Source organism: Cephus cinctus, unplaced genomic scaffold, assembly GCF_000341935.2.
Source record: "Cephus cinctus unplaced genomic scaffold, Ccin1 Ccin1_scaffold0401, whole genome shotgun sequence".
Taxonomy (NCBI): Eukaryota; Metazoa; Arthropoda; class Insecta; order Hymenoptera; family Cephidae; genus Cephus; species Cephus cinctus.
Genome location: NW_014333085.1, coordinates 4,306 through 13,404, shown reverse-complemented (window position 1 = coordinate 13,404; position 9,099 = coordinate 4,306). Strand labels below are relative to the sequence as shown.

Here is a 9,099-nt window from a genome sequence, read left to right as displayed (position 1 = left end):
CCCCCCCATATCTCTCTCTCTCTCTCTCTCTCACGTTTTCAATACTGCTCTTTTACTTTATAATAGATAAAAAAATAACTCTTTTCTTAAAGGAATCGCTCGCTCATATTGCGAGCATGACAAATCGGAATTGCGTTATGTGGTCGCGGGCGAGTCCGGTTTGTCTTGACCTTTTTGCACGTTAAGGCGTTTGTGATCATTTCTGTACTTTTTAATAGTTAAATTAGTGCTTGATGAACTTGAAAAACGTAAAGCTACTGGATCTAAGCTCGCCGCTAACTTCAAATAAGTTTCTTCCATTTCCCGAGTCACTTTGATTTCATAATCGACCTGAGGCGAAGAATTAGCCCTTTGATCATTTTGCTTCTGATTAGGGACTTTGGCATCGGTTGATAAATCAAATGTGATAAGATCTTCATCGTTCTGACCTTTCAAATCGATCTCCTTATTGCAATATTTATTGGATGATTCATGCCTGTGAGAAATATCCATGCGGTTCATTGAATTTGTATCAGCGGAATCTGGAGCAGTATATACCTTTTGCATGCGTGCCTTGTCCTCATAGTTGACGCATGCGTTTATATGAAAAATATATGCCTTATCATTCGGAGTCGTACAAGGTAAGAACTCTGATATTTTCTTGGATGTATTATAATTCGACAATGAATTTTCAACGGGTGCAAAAGAACGGACCCATTCAGCGACTCTTTGAAGTTGCTCGTTATCCTGGGGTAATATTGGCGAATTCTCTTCGCTACTGGTTGAAGCCGACCTGGCTGATCGCACTGATTTACCCGTGTGTACCAGAGCTGTGTTTGGCCTATTCGAACTACTGGTGTAGAGCACAGTATGAAAATGTCCTGCATTATCTAGAAGAATATTTTTTGAACCTGGCGTGACTCTCACGAGACAATTTCTTGGCCCAGTAACGCGACGATCCTGGCAATTTGAATCTAAATTATTGCTACAATGTGATTGCTTCTCGTTACCCGAGCAAATAGGAGCGCTAGAACTACTTGGTGGATCTGAGGTTGAAATAACAATGCTGTCGCTACTGAAACTTGGACTTGCAGCTTTGACGGTTTGTCTTAAATCATTTTGATTCGTTCCAGTATAGTCAATTGCGTTCATAACCTCTATCGAAGTTACTTGAAATGGTTTACCACTGTGACCACGTGAGCTATCGTTCTTCCAAACTCTGTCATTGATGACGTCGATTTGAGTTTCATGATTCGTTCGCAATGGTCGTTCTGGCATTGTTGTACTAAATGACCCTACTTTGTTCTTTGATTTCATCCACCATTCGTTTTTCCAGAGTCTGTCGTTTATCATATTTATTCGACTTAACTCCTCCTTTCGCATGAGGTTGTTATCTGAGTTGTTTGTATCGACATCAATACTTTGTTGCCAATTATTTTTCCCGATCTTGCTCCAGTTACTGTCTTTGGGTTTTAATCCAACTTGAGCGTCAACTTTTTTAGCTAGTAATTTTAGCTGCCTTGTCTTGTTTAGACCAGGCTGATTGCCAACAGCTTGGGATGGTGCCTGTTCATTTGTATCATTTTGATTTTTGCAAGAGTTCTGATGTCGGATAGACAATTTTGTACTGGTGGACTCCTTTGTGTTTGAACCTGTGTGCTGGCATGCTGAATTTATTTGATTTCCATGACCCCTGGATTTGATGTTTGTGATATTATTCATTTTGTGTTTAGTGCCTACTTTCTCATTCACACACTGAAAGTTACTATGCTTGATATTCTCATTGTTATTACATAAAACGTTACCTTTACTATTATTAACAGTATTATCATTGGTTTCTTGAAAAATAGGTTGTCTAGTGAAATTATCACTACGTTCATAATTTTTTAATGACGTACGGTCATATTTAATAAAATTATCCTTACTTTCAACAGTTCGTCCCACATTATCGTTCATCCCAGTAGCAGTTTGAACGTTGCAGACGTCTTTCATTCTCCATTTCTTACAAATACAAATATCAGACGAGTCGGTGGTCTGCACTGCCGAATCGGCCGTTAAAATACTTTTGTGGCAGGAACAGGTATCGCAGTGCTTGGCCAAAACTCTCTCTCTCTCGCGATCCTTCAGTACCTTGGCCATGATGGAGGCCGATACAAGGTCCACAGGAGATTTTGACTCGTCGCTGTCGTTGTCCTCGTCGCTATCTTTATCGATGTTTGCCTTAGCAACGTTATATACCATAGCTGTTGGAGGAAATGTCGAAATTGGTACAGTAATGCTCTTAACATCAGGCGCAGTCACCTCGCTGGATCGTCGCTTTTGTGCAACATAAGTTCGCACCTTGGCCTGAACTTCCAATGGTAACTGAAAATGAAGTTGAAATGAAATATTTTAAATTAAAGATTTTAATTTTATATTAAAACTTTTAGGTAGATTATCTTATCTCTCATAAAAGTGTCTTCATTGCCTGTCTTACCGTGTCATACTTCTGACCTACAAAATTAGATGGCTTACACTGCAACAGTTGAATAGCCAAATTTACATCGTTCCTGTACTTTTCCTGAAATATCAATGAGACAATTGAATTGATGCCGATATACGCAGACTATATTTGATGCAATGAGTTTTACATTATCTTGTGTTAAACGATGTATTGTATAATTGGCATCAGCAAGTCTATGGGACAGAGTTGCTATGTCCTTAGCAAAGGCACCCTTCTCAGTCTCGCACTTATCGACTATTCTTAACAGCTTGTCCTCAAGATTTTGGTTAACCTTCTGTACCCTCTTGTGAGCTTCGAGTAGTCTAGAATATTTGTCCTGCCAAGCTAATATCTCTTCCCTTATGGATGCCATCTCTCCATTAGGAAATTTATCAGCCTCGTTTAAGAATTGTGTCTCCATTGTAACAATGTGACTATCTCTTTCCATGAGGCGCTGTCTCAAGTGTTCTATTTCAACATGTAAATGTATATCGCTGTGATCTTGTACTATCGGAGAACATTGAGTGCACATGCATCCACATTCCTAGAAAAATAAGTTTAAATAATCATTTGCAGGTAAAACTGTAGAATATAACTCCTTTTTCAAGAGCTTCATCTAAAGAATAAACTACAGAATCCACAGCTAACTTCAGAAGTCGTATTATACAGTTTATCCTTTCCTCCTACTAATAGAGTATATGCAATATATACCATTGGTAAATTCACACTTTACACTCACCTTACATTTCTCGGCCATACTGAAATGTAGCGGTTTTATGAATAGCAATAGAAAAATACCGTAAACATGTAATTATTCGATAATGGAACCTCATAACCCTTCCGATTGATATCCTTGAGTAGTCTGCAAGACTGCACTATATTACATTGACTATCCGATTCGTATTGCTCTTAGCTAACTAAGCCGTAAACAAATATACAGGAAAATGAAGCAAAAATTCTTGAAATTGAATGAAATACTACACAGAGCACTCCAAAGTGACAACCATACAAAAGTCTGTCGTCTGCCACTGTCTGCCACACGATACTGTCCCTGTGTTCCGATATAAGCTTTCAGTACGGTGTAAATGACATCATTACTGTATACGTGCGACCGTTCCGTTTTTATCAGTTGTACTGTTCAAATTGTATAACCTTCCTTCTTTTCCTTATAGCTGACTCCTCCAATGAGGAGATGTGCCAGTCAAATTGTATAACGGAACACGGAAAGTATCTGCAGCACTGAACTCTAACCATACTGGACGCGTACGGCAGTGATGGGGGCCGCGTAAAGAGAGATAGCAAGGACACAAGCGAGTGCAGTAGGCTGCTGTATCACACACTGTACAGTCTCTGAAAAAGTTTAAGCTCAGATAAAGCAGTGCGCAGGGGGAGGAGGACTGAGCCAACATAACATAATCTGATTATGAAATAGTGGCACATATATTTTATTTCGAAGACTGCTAAATATTTTTTGTTGTTTTTATAAGGCTCTATATTTATATCATGAAGCCTAGATACGATTTATATGCACTTGTGTTTCAGTGCTCCTTGTATCGCATCACGGTTGGCACCAGTTGGCACTAATATGTCGGTGGGACAACACTTTTGCAGGGCTTGTACACCACATGCGCAGTTCAATTCCAAAAGGACAACCTCCTATACGAGGTGAGTGAGACAGTCGCGCGCTCGCCGGGTTACCTTCGAATATAGGCGTACGCGTTCCAGTATACCTATATTTCAGTGATCTGTAGTATATTACAGAGATGAGTAGGGAGGTTCCCAATGGGCCTGTTCACGTCTTACATACAGGTCTTTCAACGAACGTGGTGGGGGTAGTCCCGCCTAGTGTCCAAATTCGCTAACTCCGATTTACGACACAAAGTGCGCATACATACCTCGGTACCCCCGCCCCACTAAAGGGCTTCCGCCCCTCAGGGTTATACTCAAACTCGGTATTTCTATATCTATGGACACATCGTCAGCTCACGTTGCTTGAATCAGATACTTCTGGCACATCTCCTCATTGTAGGAGTTAGCCATAAGGAAAGGAAGGAAGGAATCAGATACTTTATTGGTTAGTTCTTACTGGTTCCAACATAATTCTCCAATAGCATAGTTTCTCTAAGCAAGTGAATGATCTGTATCTCTCTACTATTTGTGCCATAGAAGAAGAATCGCCTAGAACGGTTCAAAGCGTAACGTAACAAACCAAAGAAACATTCTAAAAGCGTTATATAGAATGAACGGGATGAAAAGGATGTTGCCGAATATATTAGTAACAGGTAAAAGTACAATTTAGATAAATTGATTCTTGGATGTAATTGGGACTGACAATTGTTTCTTTTTATTTTAAAAGGAACACCAGGCGTAGGGAAGAGTACAATGTGTCGAATTGTAGCTGAGAGAACTGGTTTAACTTGGCTTGATGTTAGTAAGCTGGCAATTGACAATAAATGCTTGGAGGAATTTGATGAGGAGTATCAGTGTCCTGTTTTAGATGAGGATAAGGTACAATTACTTTAATACTTAATACAAATTGATAATTATTTTTGTTGTAATATTAACTTAAATTTTATTATTTATGTTTGCTTTACAGCTTCTTGATGGTATGGAAAGTTTAATGAGCAAGGGTGGAAAAATTGTGGATTATTATGGATCAGATCTCTTCCCTGAACGTTGGTTCGATATTGTTTTTGTACTGAGAACAGACAATACTATTCTGTACGATCGTTTGACAGCAAGAGGATACACAGGGAAAAAGTTGGAGGACAATATTAATTGTGAAATATTTCAAACTGCTCTCGAAGAGGCTAAGGAATCTTACAAGGAAGAAATTGTTCATGAACTACAGAGTAATACATCAGCTGATACTGAAGAGAATGTTCAAAGAATTTTTCAATGGTTTGCCCAATGGAAAATTGACAACAGATAAATTTACATTTCTTTTTTATATTTTACAGCTATATTATTTATAAATTACATTTTCACATGAACAATGTAAACCTCAAAATTTCTTACTATATTATACAAGCACTTCCAACTAATGCTCATATCGATTACCATTATTCTATTACATCCAATTCATTTTTAATGTCTTTCAATCTTTTGTAAATACTGGCATAATATTTCATTTGTATCAGTATAACCTTCGCTTTTTCAAGATCATTCTCACGAAAAGCATTTGACGCTTCCCTAAAAAAATATAAAGATAAAAAACAGTGGAGACGTGTGCAATCATTTTATATGCAGCAATTCTGTTAAGTGGAGCAAATCATACTTGGATAATTTTTCTAAGACTTCTTTATTCTCCTCTAGTAGCTTCATTGCTTTTCCCTTGTCTTTAGCAGCACTTTCAACTTCTTCATTTTTCTCCATGATTTTTATAAGGAATTCATTATTTAAATTTGTTGTACCTTCTGGAATTATTAAATTATTTAATTGAAGCAAGTATAAGCCTCTGCTAAGAGGATGCTTCAAAGTACTGTAAGCTTTGTTGAGCAAAGACGATAAATCTTCTGATATCTGCTTTTCTTTCTACGAAAAAAAACAAATATTCAATATTCCTTTTACTTAACATATACTTTCTCATATTTACTTGCCTCTGACTTATTACCATATCTATCTGGATGCAATAAGTTTTGCAATTGCCTATATTTCTTCTGTAGTTCTGTATTGTCTACATCATAATATTGCCTGAGCCCCATTATTTCAAAATAATTTAGTTTCTTTGGTAGCTCCTGAAGCGTTTTACATTTTGAGCAAAACAATTCAGACCTGTATGGATATTTACAATTCCAACATTTTGATGGATCACCACTGGAATACCATTGTTTGTGCAGCAAATTGTTTGCAGACATTCCATGCCTAACCTTACACTGAGTATAGAAATGTTGATATCGAATGCCATATGATTTATTAAACGTGAGTTTAAGAATAGAGCACAGAGCCCTTGCAGCTAATTTCATGTTGATAGCATTGGATCTAAAACATAATATAGTGAAAATCTTATTGTTTGCTCAACGGTATAAGAAGAGCTTTAATTTCGTGCATACGTACATATCGTAAGTTTTAATTAATTCCACCACAAAGCACTGACAAGAACAAGAATTAAGCATAGCAATACCGAAGAGTACTGTACATATCCAACGTATCCAGTTTATCGCAAATCATTATTCCTCTGAGATGAAAATCACCCTCTCGTCCTCATTTTATGGCTACCTGTTCAAGGAGATATTCCAAGAACTGATGCCAACCAGAGATGAGTAGGGAGATCCACAACGCTACGGTTTTAGGCGATACCAAAAACATGGCGCTGAATCGTAGCGGCGAATTCGGAAGTAGAGTTTTGTGATCATCGCTTCCGTCGACAATGCAAATCCCGTCGTAGCCGAGCTGCCCGTAATCACGAATGTGTAGCTTGGCAGGTAGAAGGTTCTCCGTTACTTACAGCTGGTTCCCAAACCAACACTTCGAACGAGGAAGCTCATCGGATATAGCCTAAATATTGTTTTCATTGCAATCATAAATTCGAGCGCACAGTATAAGCTCGGTAAGTTTAATATGACAAAAGCCAGCAAGTCATGCCAGCCTACACTGAAATGTATGATGCCACCAGTATATTTAATAGAAATTTTATCGATGTTGCGTAGCAGAACTATTGGTAAAATCTATCAGAAACTATAGAACTTCTCGAGAAATATTGAAAAAGCGTATTCTTAAAACATTTTTAAGAAATTGCGGTGTCAACTTCATACCCGTATAGCACCTCAATATTTGGAAAATGATTCATCAATAGGCTTTTTCAATAGTTCTCGAGGAGTTCTATAATTTCTGATAGGTTTTAACAATAGTTCTGCAACATAACATCGATAAAATATATATTTTCGAAAAATTGAGCTGCTACACGAGTATGGATCACCGACACCACAACTTTTTAAAAATCTCTTAAAAACATTTCAAAAAATTTCAATCAATAGTTCTCGAGGAGTTCTACAGCTCACGATAGGTATTAATATTAGTTCTTGACTTACCCAGAATTTAAAAAAAAAACTGAGATACAGCCTCCCGAAGGTGAAATTTCGAGTATTTTCAAAATTTACGAACAGGAATATTTGTGAAAGTAATGGCGTATAATGTATCATTATTGCATTTGTCGAATAAATTATCTTGTAACATTTATACACGTAGATATTCTTTTGCCCTCTGTCAATATCCCAGAGTACGAAAGCGTACTGTCTCTCTCTTACTCTCCTCCGTCCTAACTACATCCTTCTCCTACTCCTCCACCATTATGCTATGACACCCTTTTTCAACTACGCTCCATTTTCTCTACCGTAATTTCCATTGCATCTCTGCTATATTATCCGTGTTCTGACTTCGTTTTTCCTTCATCAGTTCTACATTCTAAAATAAAATAATTTCGGATGCAATTTGAAAATCGCATCTTCGAAATTTCAATGGATCAGTTGTTATTAAAGAATTCGCATTAGTTCAAACTTTCGCTGATAAGAGGGCAGCAGCACCTCCTGGGTGTAGGGAATAGGAGATAATGTTTGCAGCTACGAAGCCGTGTTTTAGGTGATCAGTACAGTAACACACGCTAAAAGGATGAATGATACTATTTATTTTAAGATACACACATATTGTTCACTGACGTTGAATAGGAACCGTTTTTACTGACTACTGGCCATTGTCTACTGGCTACTGACGCCACGCGAGGCGTAGCGTCGCTTTTTCATAGGGCGCGTCCACACGATGCCCTAGCTTAAGGCGCGTTTACACGATGCCGCGTGATGACGTCGTGTGTCCACATGGGCATGATAACTGGCGACATCTCTGAGAAAACCAGCCAACTTTTTCTGATAAAATAATTCCGAATGTAAAATTAAAATAAAGTTTATCTCGGAAAGTGTTGGGGCTTAGGGCTTTTTGCATGAGAATTTAAAAAATCAAAAATAGACTGCAAGTCCAAAAAAGTAAAGATATGTTTTGAAAGTGGCCCTATCGCAATTCGATCTGTGCCAGCCTCTTCTATAGACCATTCTGAGTTTCTGCGTTAAGAGATCTCTTCTATTTTATTCCTATATTTCTTTATGATTATCTATCCTTATCCCAGCGGGACTGCCACCCAGAGAGCCCGAATGGCTAGGAGGTGTTGATTGCTGGCTGACTGGCTGGCTGGGAGTTTGGGGTTTGGGGAGTTGAATAGGGTGACTCGGTGGGTTAGTGGTAAATGGCCCAGGTCACCGGCGAATATCGCAGTTACGCATTAGAGAGATGCGGAGACAACTGCTCCCTGATTGGTTAACGATATTACCCAGCTAACGGGCCAACTCTCTCGCCTCCTGGTTCAATTCTATTTCCTTGACTACGGCTGCAGCCACCGCCGCACCATCTCTCGCCATCTCTCGCGTCTCCATGCATCCCCGTTATATGACTTCACGCCGGAAGCCATTGCGCGAAAAAGCTCGTCGCCCCTTTGGAACCGAACGACGCGAGGATTTCACGGAAATCCGCGTAAAGCGATCTCCAGGCAAAAACGAAATTTAATAGAGAGTCCACAGTGTTCTTCTCTCGTCGGTGCGCTATAAACGCGGAATTGGCAAAATCCAGAAAACTCGCGTGGACGAGGAAAAATT

General features: G+C 38.6%; 3 protein-coding genes across 5 annotated transcripts; 1 reads left to right on the top strand and 2 right to left on the bottom strand.

Moving 5' to 3' along the window:
- Positions 1-7: 7 nt before the first annotated feature.
- On the bottom strand, positions 8-3,755 carry LOC107267388 (putative uncharacterized protein DDB_G0286901). Of its 2 annotated transcripts, XM_015739024.2 has the most exons (5): positions 3,201-3,755; positions 2,610-3,005; positions 2,456-2,539; positions 538-2,343; positions 338-475 (listed from the first exon to the last, which is right to left on the bottom strand). In XM_015739024.2, the coding sequence occupies exons 1-5, from the start codon at positions 3,216-3,218 to the stop codon at positions 470-472; spliced, it is 2,310 nt and encodes a 769-aa protein (XP_015594510.1). In that variant the 5' UTR covers positions 3,219-3,755; the 3' UTR covers positions 338-469. The 2 variants fall into 2 exon arrangements, with proteins under 2 accessions (XP_015594509.1, XP_015594510.1); XM_015739023.2 differs by having other exon boundaries at positions 8-2,343; positions 3,201-3,754.
- A 577-nt stretch (positions 3,756-4,332) lies between these two features.
- On the top strand, positions 4,333-5,511 carry LOC107267392 (adenylate kinase isoenzyme 6). 2 transcript variants are annotated; one of them, XM_015739037.2, is made up of 4 exons: positions 4,333-4,535; positions 4,628-4,743; positions 4,818-4,969; positions 5,058-5,511. In XM_015739037.2, exons 2-4 carry the CDS (start codon positions 4,701-4,703, stop codon positions 5,391-5,393), a joined length of 531 nt encoding a protein of 176 aa, XP_015594523.1. In that variant the 5' UTR covers positions 4,333-4,535; positions 4,628-4,700; the 3' UTR covers positions 5,394-5,511. The 2 variants fall into 2 exon arrangements, with proteins under 2 accessions (XP_015594523.1, XP_024940362.1); XM_025084594.1 differs by having other exon boundaries at positions 4,339-4,535; positions 4,631-4,743.
- On the bottom strand, positions 5,401-6,773 carry LOC107267391 (iron-sulfur cluster co-chaperone protein HscB, mitochondrial). The gene is made up of 4 exons (XM_015739036.2): positions 6,518-6,773; positions 6,061-6,442; positions 5,739-5,995; positions 5,401-5,653 (listed from the first exon to the last, which is right to left on the bottom strand). Exons 1-4 carry the CDS (start codon positions 6,574-6,576, stop codon positions 5,524-5,526), a joined length of 828 nt encoding a protein of 275 aa, XP_015594522.1. The 5' UTR covers positions 6,577-6,773; the 3' UTR covers positions 5,401-5,523.
- Between the last annotated feature and the right edge of the window lie 2,326 nt (positions 6,774-9,099).

What these genes read in the sequence shown, in the direction of transcription:
- LOC107267388 (XM_015739023.2), bottom strand. An exon ending in ATCGTTTAACACAAGATAAT is followed by an intron (nt 2,540 to 2,609) that starts GTAAAACTCATT and finishes TTGATATTTCAG; the next exon opens with GAAAAGTACAGGAACGATGT. An exon ending in TAGGTCAGAAGTATGACACG is followed by an intron (nt 2,344 to 2,455) that starts GTAAGACAGGCA and finishes CTTCATTTTCAG; the next exon opens with TTACCATTGGAAGTTCAGGC.
- LOC107267392 (XM_015739037.2), top strand. Translation starts at nt 4,701, where the DNA reads ATGAACGGGATGAAAAGGATGTTGCCGAATATATTAGTAACAG. An exon ending in GCCGAATATATTAGTAACAG is followed by an intron (nt 4,744 to 4,817) that starts GTAAAAGTACAA and finishes TTATTTTAAAAG; the next exon opens with GAACACCAGGCGTAGGGAAG. An exon ending in CTGTTTTAGATGAGGATAAG is followed by an intron (nt 4,970 to 5,057) that starts GTACAATTACTT and finishes TTTGCTTTACAG; the next exon opens with CTTCTTGATGGTATGGAAAG.
- LOC107267391 (XM_015739036.2), bottom strand. Translation starts at nt 6,576, where the DNA reads ATGCTTAATTCTTGTTCTTGTCAGTGCTTTGTGGTGGAATTAATTAAA. An exon ending in TTAATTAAAACTTACGATAT is followed by an intron (nt 6,443 to 6,517) that starts GTACGTATGCAC and finishes ATTATGTTTTAG; the next exon opens with ATCCAATGCTATCAACATGA. An exon ending in GTCTTAGAAAAATTATCCAA is followed by an intron (nt 5,654 to 5,738) that starts GTATGATTTGCT and finishes ATATTTTTTTAG; the next exon opens with GGAAGCGTCAAATGCTTTTC.